Here is a 16,570-nt window from a genome sequence, read left to right on the forward strand (position 1 = left end):
CCTCGTGCCCCGCCCCTGCCCCGCCCCGCTCCCCGAGACCCACGGTCAGCACCGGCAGACTCCGCATCCAGCAGTCATCGCGGCGCCTGGCGTTCCGACGCCAACATGTCCCAGCGCTTCGTGGTGACCCCAGCACAGAAAGGGACGGGGGACGCGGGATCCAGGGCAGAAGGCGGCAGCCAGCGCCTGTGCTCGGATTCCGACCCTGACCCCGACCCTGACCCCAACCCCGACCCCAGCCTGGCGGCCGCTCTGAAAACACAAGAAGTAGATGCGCTGCCCATTCTGCGCTACTGCCGCGAGCCCAGCCGCTATGGTAGGTGCAGCTAAGCCGTCCTTCCAGTGGGTCACTGCTGCCTCTGTGGGAGCAGCGAGTGACAGACTCCCTGCCTGCTGCCCAGGTGTCAGGAGGTGGCCATTGCCTGCTAGCTTTGGGAATAGCTGCAGGTCATCAAGTGTTACAGCGCTGGCTCTGGAATCAGCTGGTGTCCTTTGTCCCACAATTTAGTCCTGCTAATCCTTGGCCCTGCCTGATGTCCTGTGGACCTTGTAGGTTGTAACATTCTGGAGAGTGGTTGTAAGAACTGGTGGAATATTGGTGGTTGGTGGAGGATAGCTTCAGGGTTGCCTTCTGATCACTAACTCTGGATCTCCCACACTTAGGACCACTGAGAATAGGAGCTGTCTCCTCTGTCCTGGTGAGGGATTCGAAGGTGCAAGGGAGACAGAGGCAGCCAGCCTTTGGTGGGAATTGTGAGTGTAACTTCACTGTGAATGCCCACTTGGCTTGCTGTCCTTTAGAATGACTTGTGACCCATGCTTGCATGTGGGAATCCTGGAACAGTACAATTTATTGTTGACCACACATCTCCTAAGCCAGGTTTTCTGGGAAACATGAGACAGGAGCATGCCCTCACAATGCACTCTCCAGATTGTGCTAGAGCCCTACTTTGGGTCTCAGAGTGAAGATGAAACCAGATCGGGAGCATGAGTTGGGGTTTGCCCCACCCACTTGGAGGACAGATGGCACTGGACAGGCATTCTGGACAGAGACCGCTACCTTCCGAACACCTACATGTCTGCCTTCCTGAGTCTCCAGACCTGGGTCTCCAGACCTGGATTGGTACTAGCCTAAAAACAACCTAATACCCAGATGCCCTGCCCTGGTCAGCTAGGGAGAGGTGCTATCACAGGTACCCATGTTCATGTTGCACACATGCAGTCTTTTAGAGACCTGGGTGAGGGTATGCTATGACACTGTGACTAAGAACTTAGGACGGTCACTTGTCTGGGTAGTTAATTTATATAACAAAAATCTGAGCAATTGCTGCTTCCCATGTGAACTTGGGCATTGCATTGGTGTGTGTCTGTGTGTCTTTGTGTACATACTTATTACAGTTACAAATTCCCCAGATTGCCTAGACCATGGGCATGTTGAGCTATGTCTCCATCTGTCTGTGTTCTGAGCTCGAGGTCCGGAGTTTTCTCATGCTTTTTAGGGGACAGACAGGTTTTTAGGGGACAAGCCAGGATGCTTGTCCTGCTGGATGGCCGTTGACTTTCCTTAATCTTGGCATAGCAGCAAGGTCACATATTGCTGTCTGCCTGCTTGCCACAGGGTGTGGGTGGGAGAAAGCAGGACTGCCCCGGCTTCTGGGGTCCTCTTGTTGCTGAGTTAAGGAGCCTCACTGTTCTCCTTGGAAAGTATGCCCCACCATTGAGGCAGAGAATCTACTGATGGATGGTGTGATAGGACTGGGGTCTCTGCTGACTTTGACCTGGGCTTTCTGCCTCCCACCACGCTTGTGAAGAACTCAGGCCTCTAGTACTTAGTCTCACCTTTTGGGTAAGAGATTGGTGCCCAGGAATGCTGTACACCTATGACACCTTGAGCCAGGAGCATGAGTCAGGCCAACACTATAGTGTCTTCTGTCCCTCATCCTCCAAATCCTTTGTGCTGGACTATAAACACCATCAGAGGCCCTTGGAGACAGGATGCCAGGGGGCATGGATGGAGACTTCTCCATGTCTCCCTCTCCCATTTCAGGCTGTTAAAATAATGTAGAGGAAGAACATGACCCAAAGTCCTGGATGTAACAGATGAGACAGGACTAGGTGGGTCCCCCAGGAGACCTCTGAGCCTTGAAATCTCAACCCTCCTCTCTTCTCTTGTAGGTGGTGTCTTTGACTTCTGTCTAGAAGGCCTAGAGGTTAGCTCCAGGGGTCAGACCCCATTGGAGACTGGAGATAGGGCTGGATCAGGCTCTGTCACCCTTCTCTCCCACTTCTGTGGATTCTAGGGATGTGGGACTCAGTACTGTACTGGGACCCCAGCTCTGTAGTCTCCTGGCTGGTTGACTGCATCTGTCCATGGACAGCTGGCTCCAGCTGTGTGGGATTTCGTGTGACAGTTCCAGACAACGGTCAATCCAGTGGTTCTGTGTCGTGCTCCTACGTGGGAACAGAAGACCTATTATTTGGTGTTTCATTAACACAGTGTAAACTAAGTTTGAAAAAACAAACATGAGTTTTATTAGTCCGACTTGGGAACAGTGCCAGGAGCCAAGCACTGGATGGGGTGTTGTCCTGAGTCAACCTTTGGTTACAGATGTGTGGCAGGTGATGACAATGGACTTTCTAAATCTCCAGAGACACCAGGTCTCATGGCTTGCAATTTCCTTCAGGACCAGCCCCCAAAGCTTTCCATTTCTATCAGATTCACCATGATATATGGATGCTGGCCCAGCTGATCCTGTGGCTCAGACCAGCACCCTTGAGTATTTTGGTCTCGTTTCATTGGGTCGGGTATGGGTATGTAGGAGTAGATTGCACACGATGACATGGTCTCCCTTTGGTGTATGGAGGGACATGAATGTGATATTGTGTCTCATGTCTGCAAAGCTTGCTCAGCCTACATCCCATAAGACACATGTTTCAACACTGAGCCTTCAAACTGTGTTCTGTTTACTTTGATGAAGATGGCATCCATAGAGGGACAGAAGTGTGTCTGCCACTTGCTAGGTGTGACTTCCTGCTCCCTGGTTGTTATTGCATCTCCTGGGAGCAGAGGGGCAGAGGGAAAAGGTGCATGGGCCAAGAGGTGATGACTCAGCACAAAAGATCCACAGGAAAGATCTTGGCCCCATGGCAAAGGCCCTCTCTGTTGTCTAGCTGAAGGGATTCTGGTGAGAGTTCTCATGGCAGTAACAAAGGTGGTCTCAGAACTGTGTACTAACACAGTCACCAAGTGGACAGTCACCAAGAGTGCCTCCCCCCAACCCCGAGACAGAAGGGCCAAGAAAAAGAAGAAGTGTCCAGATAGCAAGAAGAGCAGTATGTGCAAGGCTTTCCAAGGAGAGCCCCTGGGAGCTCCAAGGGAGATCACAACAGCCTAGAAGGTCCTAAGCGGCCTGGAGCACTCTCTGCCTTCCCTTGTTCTCTTTCCCTGCCTGGCATTTGAGCTGCAGACTCCTGTGGTTTCACTCCTGTCCAGGACAAAGACCAACATGGGCCCCTGATTGGAGGTTGGCATTTGGCTCTCCGTCCTGTTATGGCTGGTAGGATCACATGTCTGCCAAACCTTGATAATTATATTTGGAGGGGTGGCGGTTTAGGGCTTGACCACAGAGATCTAGTGTCTCCTGGAGACCCAGATCCAGAGAACATTCTACAACAATGGCCTCTCCAGTCAAGTACCCGGTGTGTCCAAGCTGAAGTATCCTGATGTGTACATATATCCACATATATGTGGCTGTGAGGCTCTGCGTCCTTTTGTGTCTCCTTACTGCCTGCAGTGTCTCCATGCCATGTATGTATGTTTTCTTGTGACTCTCTACTTACATGTTGTCTTCATATGACTCCTATGATGTGTATGTCATGTTTCCTCTTTGTGTCTCCCTATTATCTGTGTGTTTTCATGTGTCTGTGCTGTCTGTTTTCGTGTTTGTGTGTGGTCTCCATGTCATCTATGTGGACATCTATATGTAGATCAGTGCCATCTTGTCTCTGTGCTGTCTCTTTGTTGTCTCTAGTGCCTGCATGTGAGTTAGTGTTACCTTGGTGTGCCTGTCTCCATGTTACCTATGTGTCTGTGTTCACCACAAGTGGCTCTGTGGACTCAGCTCTGTGGTTTGTTGCTTAGCATATTTTCTGTGGCCTCCGAGGCAGTTTCTACAAGAACACTTCTGAGTTAGGCCTGTGAGGAGTGTCAGCTTCTCGCTACATCTCACTAAAGTCCTAGGTTCTGCTTAGGGCAAGTCTTGGTAAAATTGTGTCCCAAGCCATACCTGGGTTTTCAGCCTTCCTTCTGCTAGGCTGCCTTCCTTCAGGCTGCTGAGGCTAGCGAGCTGAGGCTAGAGAGCTGATGCCAAGAGATGGCCAGGCTCTGGTGCCTGAAAACCTGCAGCCCGCTGGGCAGACTGTTTACTTTTTGCTTAAATATTTCATGGGGTGTGGCCCTCCTGGTAATCGGTGAGATGCCTTTAGCTCTCAGTGAGCAGCGCCAGCTCAAGTTCTGTCACTTTGCTGTGAAAGAAGCCTTGCTTTGGTGATTGTTAACTTGGCCTAACAAGAAAATACTCCATGCACATCCCTGTTCTCGTCTTTGCTAAATAATATTTAACTTGGCTTCTTTTTTTTTTTTTTCACTGGGATAGGCTAGGGTTTGATACATCACATCACATATAGGAAGGAATTTTCTTTAAATAAAGCAACAATATCCAAAAGAGAATCCCTACCAGATCAGGAAGAACCTGTGTTGGAGGCCTTGGAATGGGATTGGCCCTGAGCTGGCCTCCAGTGTAGGTGCAGACCCTGAGCAAAGCAGGGGACCTTGACCCCAGGGCATTCAAGATGACAACCGTTCTGGTGTCTCCTGCCCAATGGGAGGAATAAATTCGAGGAAACTTCCATGTCTGGGTGACACCCACCTCTCCAGCCTACTAGAGAAACAAACTCACAGGAACATTTGTGTTCAAGTGAACACATGGCCTTCCCCAACCTGATGAAGTAGCAGACACATGGGTGTATCTGTGTCTAGTGATCTCCCGGCCTGAATCAAAGCAGCTCCAGTTGCAGAGGAAGCAACTGGGTGAAGTTGGTAGTGCTGTTTGCACTCAGAAATGGGTCTGTAGCTCTCTGTGTATGTGATGTCAGTTATTTCGTGTATGTTAAAGTGGGGGATGTCAGTTCCTAAACCCACAAGGTCAAGTATACAGCTGCAGGGCCAGAAGAATCTGTTAAATATGAGTAGGTGGGACACTGGCAAATTATCTACCTGGTAATGGGTTAACTTCTGTACTTGGCAACTAAAACACCCAAATAAACCATTTTAAAAGCTGGACAAAGGGGCTAGGGTTGTAGCTCAGAGACAAAGCATTGCCTAGAAAGGGCCCTAGGTTCTATCCTTAGTACCTTAAAATGAGCAAAAAGACTTGATAGCTGGCAAATAAGCTCATGAAAAGATGCTCAACTGACTGGTCAGTCGTGAAATGCAGGTGGGAGCCATAGCTAAAGCTGAGGATGTACCTCAATGTTAAACACGTGCCCCCTGATTCCCATCCTAGTACCGAAATACAACCCCAAACCAGACTAAAATAAAACAAGCCGGCCCAGAATGAACAATCACTTTATACTCCTGATGGCTACTTTTAAAAAGTTGAAAATATCAAATAGTATCAAGGATATGGAGAAATGGGAACCCCGTGCTTTGCTGGTAGATGTCAAATAGTATAACTTTGGGAGAAGAGACAGTATAGAGTTCCTCAAGGGTTTGAAGGTAGTCATTTGGTGCTTATCAAGATGGCTCAGAGGGAAAGGTACCTGCCACCAGACCTGGAACCATGAGTTCAATCCCTGGGACCCATGTGGTGAGAGAGAGAGAGCTGACTCCCATACATTGTCCTCCGACCATGCCAAGTGTCATGGTGCCTGATTTCCCACATTTTCACACACGTACCACAGATGAATGTGATACAGATTTTAATTTAGTTATGTGATAACTAAGTTCACAACAGTTGCATCCCCATGGGTGCTGGATCTGTATCGCAGTGATACAGACGGATCTCTGTACACCCAATCCACCGCAGTGTTGTTCATAGCAGTAAAGGTGGAGCAACCCAGTGTTTCTCAGGGGAGAGTGGGAACCACCCTGAGGTCAGTTATGTTAGTTATTAGATTGTGGCCTCTCGATAACGGAATGTCACCCAGCCTTTAGAAAAGGACACAGGTAGACTGGAGGGCAGTCTGCCGAGAGACAGAAAAGGAAACGTCTGTGTAGTTCTGCTTGTATGAAGCTGCTGGACTGTCGCATTATCAGAGACAGAGGTGGTTCAGAGGTGGTGGGGGCTGTTACTTAGTGTTATATAGAGCCTCAATTTTGAGATCTGGATATTACCAGGTGGATGGATGCAGGGATACAGTACACAGCAGCGTCCATGCACTTAATGCTGCTAACTTCGCTTAGAATGGTGGGTATAGTAAAGTTTATAAAATTGACACTTATTTTAAATAAATTTATTCATTTTTATTTAGGGCTGTGTGTGTGTGTGTGTGTGTGTGTGTGTGTGTGTGTGTGTGTGTGTGGTATCTTATAAATGTGAATACCACATGTATACAGGTGATTTTGGAAGCCAGAAAAGAGTGTCAGATACCCTGGAGCTGGAGTGACAGACATTTGTGATTTGTGAACTGCCTGGTGTGGTTACTGGGAATTGAACTCAGGTTTTGTTAGAAAAGCAGTATGAGCACTTAACCACTGAACACTGAGCCATCTCTCCAGAATAAGCAGAAAATAACTTCTGATATACTAGATAGGACTTCTGGTATACCAAAGATAGCTTGCCTGCCTGCCTACGAACACAAGGATGTGTTTGTGTGTGGTGTGTGTGTGTGTACAGGAACGCACATATCTACATCCCACATCCCACCCTTGCATATTTTATCACACACACACACACACACATACACACACATCTGAGAAAACCACATCTTCTCTGCCCTCCCCTCCTGGAGGTGAGAGCACCTGATGCTGGCTTCTTTCAAGGAAGTAGGAGGGGCATCAATCTGATTAAATCAATTTACACCAGGCAGCTGTTCTCAGAGGAGCCCTTTATCATCTAAATTACTCTCAGCAAGGTGTTCTTTGAACAGATATTTTTGTCTAAGGATCTTCCTGTTCCAAATTTCATCCTATTACCTGTAACTGTGGTCCTGTAGGGGCCAAGGGTGGGACTGGGATGTGGGTATGTCACGTGTGTTCGTGTACACACACACACACACACACACACACACACACACACTTGCAATCGTGTGCTCTGTGTTCGTAGGCAGACAAACAGGCTATCTTTGGTGTATTTGGAAGTCCTATCTGTGTACCATGATACACACTCCTTTAATCCCAGCACTTGGGAGGCAGAGGCAAATGGATTTCTGGGCAGCCAGGGCTATACAGAGAAACCCTGTCTCGGAAAAAAAAAAAGATATTTTCCGATCAGAAATTCTTTTATTTGCTTTGTGCTTTCTTTCTAATTTTAAAGGCAAATCATTTACCTTAGTGTACAGTCCCATGCCTGTAATCTGAGCACTCAGGAGGCTGAGGCAGAAGGATTTTTAAAAGTTTGAAGTCAGCCTGGGCTGCATAGTGAGTTTCAGGATGGCATACTGTCTATTATAGGCCATAGAATGAGACCCTGTCTGTTATAAACTACACAGACAAAACAACAATAAGAAAAACTAATCGTAAACACAAGCAAACAATTTAAGAAAGCAAGTGTCTGGGCATAGTGGGACACGTCTGTAATCTCGTTACCCAGGAGGTAGAGGCAGAAGGCTAGTTAGTAAGCTCCAACCTGGTTTACAAAGTGAAACTGTCTTGTGGTGGCCCATAGAAAAGCCCAGCCTCAGTTCCCCTCTCTCTAAGCTGCCATGACTCAGAATTCTCAGTACTCAAGCAGGTGAAGCCAGCTTTTCCTGTGAGCCCTGAAGCGATGGGGCTGTTGAGTAGTGTACAGCACAGAGGCAACAGTGTGGGCTACATGGGATGGGGCCTGGTACTGTAAAGTGGTGAGCCTTCTGCCTTGGACTCTGGCCTCATCCTGAAAGGAGACAAGAGTTGAGAGTAAGCTTGTCTCCACGGGTATTCCTAACCAGTCATACCTATGTGCTCTGTATCGCGCAGTCAGTGTTGTGATTGAACAACACTGTTTGTGATTGGTCCACTGTTGTGATGTGATGAAATTGGCAGAAAGCAGGCTGTGAATGGGACATTCGGGTGCTTGTTGTCTTCTCCTAGGTGGCTTTGTCTCCTCTGAGATTCTTGGGAATCCCAGCGCTGGAGGCCCGTGAATCTGCAAGGAAGAACCATATGATGAGTGTACACTCAGTAAGCCATACAGTGCCATTATGTGTCTGTTCTTTCAGACAGACAGACAGACCCCTTGCAAAGCAAATGCCCATGGGGGCAGCTTTAGCATCTCATTTCCATTCTGGTATGTCAGTTCCTGCACTGTGGAGAGCACTCAAAGCTTGTGCTGATGAACAGCAGTGGATGAGGAAGGCTTGTATGCTCAGGATTTTGTCTATGGGATGCCTGCAGAAGGGCTCTCTTCACTGAAGTCACTTCTGTGTCAGGGGCCTCAGCGGTGGCCTGCTGTAGACTCGGGTGCTCAAGACTCCTTGGTAGATGCCAGTGTTTTGAGATGCCTTTCTAGAAATTCTACATTTGAGTTCTTTCCTTGCCCTGGGCTTTAGCTTGAGACCATGTTAGGTGAGCCTATACAAGCCAGGGTATAGGGCTTTCTTGCCTGGTGGAGAGGTGGGGCGAAGGAGCAGCTGAGGACGACTTTCTGTGCTGGAATTTTGCTATACTGCTATACTGGGTTTGCTGGACAGACTGAGGGAAATCTGTGGTGTGCTGAGACCAAGCAGTGACAAGCACCCAAAGGTGAATGCAGGGTTGTCTGGGGCTGCCACACCGCCTATAGCTCAGGAGCCAACAGAGAGCCCTGGGTGTGGAAACAAGACTGTAAGGTTAGGTGATCCCTCAGAAAATCAATATAAATGATACATCCTGCTGTGGACTAAGCTGTGACCTTACTAGAAGAAAGGCACCAGGGACCCTCACAGGGAATAAGTGAGGACACAGAGTATTGGGATCGCCAGGAAACTCAGGGACACCAGCCCTTCTCAGCTTCTCTGGGAAATGCTCTGAAGTCATGGCTCTTGTACCCATGCCCCCATTTAGCTCCTCACTATCAGTCTTCTCATTGTGGTCCACTAGGAGATCACTGTAACCCTGCATGGCCAGCGCCCTGGCTGTGTCTCCCACGCCATGTGTTTGTCAGTTGCTTACCAGGGAGTCCCCTGAAGCCACCTCTGCTGGGCTCTGCTGCTCCCCCTCTGCTGGCCACCTGTGCCCTCCCTGGGGCCCTACACTCCTCTGATGCCTCCATCTCGTTGCTTGGCAACTACAGCCTTCTTGTCCCTCTGGGTTAGACAGCTCAGGGCTGGGACAGCCCGTGTTCCTGGGCAAGCCAATGCCCCTGGTAGTACTGGGCCTTCATCTCTCTGTTTACAGAACAATGCTCCCTAAAGGGGCTCGGGGGTGTGTGTGGGGGAAGCAGAGTAAAGTGAGCAGAATGAACCAGCAGCTTGAAGTTAAACCACCTCCTGCAGTTCTCCTGTGTTCATCAGGCCTGGGGGTAAGTGGAGATCAGGACACAGATGTGCCGGCTGTGCAGAAACTTACAACCAACCAAGAACCTTGGTAACTTGATTATCTTTCTTTACCTGGGATAAGTTAGCTAAGGGTTGGACCTGCACTGGTATGGGCCAGGCAGGGGTTGCGGGTCCTGCTTGGGTTTCCTCCAGCTTTAGGCACAAGAGAGACCTGTGTCTGCCCAGGATGTGTTCTTTTTTCCTGTCCAACCCGCACAACTCTGCAGCGCCCAGTACTTGTGAATTCTGCCTGGGCTGTGGGCTGCTGATCCCCAGTCACCTGCCACTAAACATAGCATTTCACAAGTGGCTCCAGAGAATAGGATGGCTCCTGTGGGAGACTCTAACAGATGCAGAGATAATATGGCTCCCTGGTCAACATGTGCTGGATATTCTGGGCAGTAGCAGAGCTCAGTTGGGATAGCCTCAGCTCCATGCCTCCTGTGTGCTGGGGTTTGAGGATGCTCTGGATGCGGGGTGCAGACAGGACATATGCTGAACATGCTGGCATATTCTGTAACCACAAAGGTGTTCTTGGACCAGTAGGGTCCCCAACAGGTCTCACTCACAATGACTCATTTTCTGAGATATCTGGGGGGAGACAGGGTGTAGAAGTGGAGTATAGCCAGCCCCCCTCCCCCACTGGGTCAAGCAAGATTCCTCCCACCACTCATAGGACATACAACTGAGTTGACTTCTGACAAGTAGCACTAAAGGACATTCTGACCCTTTTCCTTAGGCATACATGTTTCTGAGACCATTGGCCAGCCAGTTGCTCAGGGGACTCTGTGTAGTACTGTTGCTCCATTGTGGTTCCATTCTCAGAAACAAGTCTTATTATATAGACTTACCAAGTCCCAGGTGGTAAAGGCTATCTCTTCATAGTCCTGGTCTCTGCCAGCCATGCCTTTGTGAGGACATACCGAGCCACCTTGACTGGAAGTATTCCATGTCCCTTGGGAACTGTCTTTCCATTCAGGTGTGGCCACTGTGTCACTAGCCAGCATCCCTCTTAGGGAAGCCCTTCCAAGCACCATCAAAGGCCAAGGGGTGCCATCTCCAGAGGTGGGGGTAGCCTGAATTATAGGACCAGAGAGGCTCCCACAGAGGGCGTGCTGCTGCTCAAGATCTCCTCCTATTTGGCAAGACCCTGAGCCGGTCTCAAGTGGTCAGAACTACGAGAGGGTCATCTGTGTATGAAGCCATCCAGTTGTGCTTATAGAAGCCCCGGTGTTATCAGGGTAAAGGTCCAGGCTGCCAGCTTACTCAAATGCCATGTTCTGGGGGAGCTGAGCATTGGTAAGAAGGAGTCAGATTTTAGGAAGGGTGGCAGTCCTGAGAAGGCAGAAGTTTCCTCAAGGCTCAGTCTTGGGCAACTCAGAGCCACAAAAGGCTTTCAGGGCAGGAAAGGAGTTCCAGGGAGACTGTGGGTAGGGAGGTTACTGCTGCTGAGCAGCGGTCAAAGGTGTGTCTAATTCTTCTGCTCTGGAATGCACACTAGACTTGAACCTCCTGGGGGCAGATCCTGCCTCTCTCTTTTCAGACCAATCCCTTCAAGAACTGAATAAAAAACGGAAGGGGGCTGACTGAGGTCCTTGGAGGTCCTGGGATCTGAATCTAAATAAAGCCAGTGTGCTGTGAAAGATCCAGGACATAAAAGGCTAAGAGAGGTACGACAGACTTGTAGGAAGTTGCCAGGGATAACCCGGAGAGTTGTTTGTCCTGCAGCAGGGTGCCCCATGTTGTAGGGAGGTACCTGTCTGGGACATGTTTCTGGGATGCTCTTGCTCTGGGGTGATTTGCATACCTGTTGCCCCTGCTTCATAGGGCCATCTTAGCACTCCTATCAGTTCTTCTGTCACTCCGTGCTCCCCCATATATGGCTGCTCTGCATGCCCAGCTCAGGCTGAACAATACATCTCGTCTCCATGGAGACTGAGCATCTAAGCCCTGGCCCACTGAGGTGGTGCCCTCATTTTCTGGGACGTCAAGGGGGCTCTGTATGAGACATTCCCAAGAGGGATAAGTGTGGTATCCTAGCACAAGTGGGCAACAGTGTTGAATCTCCATAGAGATAACTCATAGAGCCCCCGAAAGTGTGGACCAAAGCTGGAAATTCAGTCACCAGGGCAGGGCAGTCAAGCAGATACTCAATGGGCAAGCCATCTGCTCAGAGGGGAATAGAGGTGGGCACCCAGGTGGGTCATTATTCCCATTGGTCCACCAAAGCTTCCCTGTCCTGCCTCATGGGACACCTCTGTAACCTTACCTCAAGGATATTATCAACATCTGCAAATCCAGATTTCCTGAGGTGACAGAAGCCCTCAGTGGAACTATGGAGGATGAAATGTCCCCCTCAAGTCCCTGCCTGAATTCTGCATTGAGCTAACATTAGCATCCTGCACTTTGCTCAAGTTTGGTAAGAGCTTAACTTTGGAAGATCAGCAGTGGTTTTAAACCCAAGTTCAGGTAAATGTTGTGCTTTAGCTGCTTCAGAAGCACCCTGATTTAGCACCCTGAGGGGATGGGGGTAGGGCAGAGGAAGAGATACCATGAACAAGGTAATTTTTATAAAGGAGAACATTTGATTGGAACTGGCTTACAGTTTTAGAGGTTCAGTCCATTATCATGGCAGAAAACAGGGCAGCATCCAGACAGACATGGTGCTGGAGGAGCTGAGAGTTATACATCTATTTATTTATTTGTTTGTTTATTTATTTATTTATCTAAGATTTATTTTATGTATGTGAGTAGTACACTGTTGCTATTTTCAGACACACCAGAAGAGGGCATCAGATCCCAATACAGATGGCTGTGAGCAACTATGTGGTTGCTGGGAATTGAACTCAGGACCTCTAGAAGAGCAGTCATCTCTCCAGCCCCTGAGTCCTACATCCTAATCAGAAGGAAGCCGGGAGAAGACTGTCTCTTCTGCAGACAGCATGGAGGAGGGTCTCTTCCACACTGGGTAGAGCTTGAGCATAGGAGGCGTCAAAGCCCACCCACACAGCGACACATTTCCTCCAACAAGTCCACACCTACTCCAGCATTGCCACGCCTTATAATAGTGCCACTCCCTGGGCCAAGCATATTCAAACCACCACAGGGGATCAGCCAAGAGAATCTAGCTGTTGGGCCTTCTCCAGGATGAGTGACAAGTTTTAACAATGGCTTCTGTGGGACCAGGAGGCTGGCCATTAGCAGACACTTTGATCCTGACCTTCCAGGACTGTAATAAATGTGTGCCTTTCATGAATTATACTGTCTAGGGAATCTTGCAGCTTAAAGAGGCTAAGACACAGGCCATATGTGTTCTTGGAAGTTTACTTGAAAACTATGACGGCTATTTTTGGTTGTCAGTTTGGCTGCATCTGGAATTAACTAAAACCCAAGCAGTGAGTAAACTGTGAGGGACTTTTCTTAATTAAATTATTTGAAGTGGAAAGACCCACCTTAAATCCAAATATTTTTGAGGTGGGAAGATCCACCTTAAATCTGGGCCACACCTTTTGGTGGCAGCCTGTATAAAGGATGTGAAAAAAAGGAAGTGCTCCCTGTTTGCCTGTTTGTCCTCCATCTTCAAAGTTCTTTCCTTCACTGGAATTAGAACCTACTTCTTTGGGATTGCAGCATATATTGAAGACCATCTGAAATATCCAGCCTTGTGGACTGAACTACTGGATTCTAGGACTTTCTGTTGGTAGGCAGCCATTGTTGGATTAGCTGAATCAAAGCCTGCTATACTCTATACAAAGTTACCATATATATGAACATAACATATATGATAAATACATATATATGCTAAATCTACTTATACACACACACACACACACACACACACACAAAGCTTTGCGTAATACAAAGACAGGATGTTTGAGTTTTGTTCAGTGTGCAGCTTCACTCTATGTAGGCCGATGGGACAGCTGGATGTTCTCCTTTCTTATATGGGCAGGGTCCTTTTTGGTGGAAGAGCTAATGCCGATAACCCCCCTGGGGAGCAATTCGTGGTAGGGGTGTATGGGTTACTTGACTGGAAAGGGACTCCTTGCCTAGCAGGCTTCCTAAATGTTCATGGATCCTATGTATCTAGGAAGGATCGACATGGTCCGGCAGCCTCGTGTCCTTGGGAGACAGAACCACCTTCTAGTGAGGACTCCTCCCCTAGCCACTGGGACAGGAGGGACTACTGAGGAAGGAGGTCACCAGGTGGAGGCCACAGGTGTCTGAGGAGCATAGGCTTTGGGCAAGGATAGCTGTAGGCTATGGAAGGGTGCCTGAAGCTGTAGGCTATGGAAGGGTGCCAAGTCCCACGGGGCCTCCTCCTGCTATTTGTTGCCTTACAGATTCTAAAAAGTCCCTTCCCGAGGAGCTGGCTCTCCTCGGTTTCCCTGGAGTTCTTGCAGGATCTCCTTGCAGTTGGGAAAGCCAGGGCCTCTCCTCCACCTTCCATCAGCCCTAACCAAGCTGAAGAGGAAACAGAGCAGCAGTGCCTTCCTCTCAGGCTGCAGCTCTGCCCAGCAGGTGTCCTCACAGCGCAAAAGGTGCTGAGGCAGGAAGTTGGAGGGGGATCTTCCAGGTAGAGTTTCCTGAGTCACAGGCACAAGCAAATGCCCTGGAGATACTGGAAGGTTCTGGGCTGCCACCTCAATGGAATAGCCCGAAAGTTACTCATAGGTGAACTCTCAGGTTGACCAAACAAAAGCAGTTTTAGGATTTGTTTGTTTGTGGCAAGGTCTCACATAGCCTAGGCTGGCTTTTAAATCATTAGGTCAGTGAAGCTGACCTTGAACTTCATACCCTCTTATCCATCTCCCAAGTGCTAGGGTTAGTAGAGCGCACTACCACACCCAGTGCCAGTGGGAGTTCTGACCCACATCTAGAAATAAAGCCAAGTCGGTAACATTTAGACCTGTGTGGCAGTTTACACTCTCCTGCTTAAGGGGGAAATTCAGAATGGGCCTCTGCTTTCTGCCAGTGTTGACGTTCTTTTGCCTGACCCCAAACCCACAGCTTTAGAGCCAGGCATGGGTTGATGGCTTCAGGTTTGGGGACAATGGCAGAGCTGAAACTGCCTCTGACAACAACAGGAGTGGTTAATCACCAGTTTCTAACAGCGGGTAATGTAGAGCCTGGAGAGCTAGGCTTCTGAATGTAATCTCAGCCGGAGTCTTTTATTTCCTTCCTGTTTAATCATGTCCAGAAATTATATCCAGCAGAGTGGAGCTGCAGCCTCCTTCCCGAAGCAGTGGGTGGTTCCTGAGAGCTCTGCCTAGAGCTGCCAGTCATTCTGGGCAGAGGTTGGCCGATGCCAGCCAGGCACCTGGCCCATGCTTTCCCATCTTCTAGGGATCCCACGAGCATGAAGAGGACAAGAAGGTGACCTTCTCTCAGGGGAGCACTGAGAGTGTCTCTGGTCAATCTGAGGCTGGAGTCTCAGGGCATGTTCCTTGAAGTCCTGTGTACCATGAGCCTTTGTTGGAGATCCGTAAGACTCTCTGCCCCAGAAGGAGGGGGAGAAGTGTCACTAATACACCCTAGACTTCCCTCAGAAGTGAGGCAGCACTTTCTGCCACCCAGGCTGGCCCACGAGGATGGATGAAGGAGCCAGCATCAATAGCAGTTGTTGTTAGCATTTTGTCTAGGCTCCGCCCCACAGTTATCTGGCAATAGCCAGGTGTGCCTGACTTAAAAGAGACTGCTTGCCCCCTCCTCTCTCTTGCCTTCTTGCTCTTGCTCTGTCCTCTTGTCCTGCTCCCCCTGTCTTCTCACTCCCCTCCTCCCTCTCTCTCCATGTGCTCATGGCTGGCTTCTATTCTCTCTTTCTCTCTGCCTTTCTCTTTCTCTATTACCCTCTCAACTCTCCTCCCCATGCCCCGAATAGACTCTAATCTATCTGGTCCCTAAGAAGGAAGGGATGCCTCAGCATGGGCCCGCAGAGGCGTTCCTTTCCCCCACACTTGACTGCACATCCAACAAACATATTCCTTCTCTCTTTATCTTTTTATAAAACACAACAGTTGTGACTATGGGAAGCACATTGGGGGAGGACATAACTACGCTCCAGGAACAGCGAGCCCTGGGTGCCAGCAGTTGTTCTCTGGACTGGCAAGCTGTGTAGTCTTCATAGGAAAGTACCGTGTGTGGTCACCAGATTTGCAATCTCCAGATCCTCCCTAAGCTGTGCAGGAGCGGCAGGGGTGTGCCGGCTGGCCCGGGAGGAGAGTGAAGCAGAACCAGGGCAGGTAATGGGATTTAGCGATAGGGAAAGAGAAGATGAGGCAGAGCAAGCCTCAAAGCAGTGCAAGGATGGGACAGCAGCCAGGGTGACTCTGAGGCTCCCTTGAGTGTCTGTGCAAGCATGTTTGCAGTTGTGCCCATTCTAGAACAAGCCCGAGGGGAGGAAGCAAGGTAGAGCTCTTTTAAAAAAAAAAAAAACTTTTATTGCATTATGATGAGAAAAGTTACATGATTTCAATTTATCTGAATTTGTTAACATTTAAAAACATTTTAATTAAATAGAATTGAATCACATTCTTGTTTCCCTTTTGTACCACCCCTCCTCCCAGAGACCCCCCCTTCAATACCTACAATATCTTTTTTGTCATATTCCTTAAAATTTATAAAATATTATAACAATAAAAATAAGTATTATAAAAGTTGTTTGATATAAAACAACAATCAATTTAACAGTCTTATGTGAGGTAGAGCTCTTAATGCATCTGAATCTGGTACCGAGGGGAAGAGCCTGGGTTGCCTCAGGTAGATTTTAGTCAGGGTGTCTGTGCCCCCTTTCCAGGGACATCTTATGAGCCATCCTTATATGACATTTAAATAAGGATCAGGTCTAAGCGTGCAG

The 16,570-nt window shown here is 48.8% G+C and overlaps 1 protein-coding gene across 1 annotated transcript in view; it reads left to right on the forward strand.

The window, feature by feature from the left end:
- Positions 1 to 46: 46 nt before the first annotated feature.
- The window catches only part of Slc12a7 (solute carrier family 12 member 7), an 84,090-nt gene continuing 67,566 nt past the window's right edge, over positions 47 to 16,570 (forward strand). The window contains exon 1 of the mRNA XM_031360725.1: positions 47 to 316. Coding sequence (XP_031216585.1) covers positions 106 to 316 — 211 coding nt within the window. The 5' untranslated portion in view covers positions 47 to 105. The remainder of the gene's footprint in view (positions 317 to 16,570) is intronic.

This window comes from Mastomys coucha, unplaced genomic scaffold (genome assembly GCF_008632895.1).
Source record: "Mastomys coucha isolate ucsf_1 unplaced genomic scaffold, UCSF_Mcou_1 pScaffold8, whole genome shotgun sequence".
In the NCBI taxonomy this organism is placed as follows: Eukaryota; Metazoa; Chordata; class Mammalia; order Rodentia; family Muridae; genus Mastomys; species Mastomys coucha.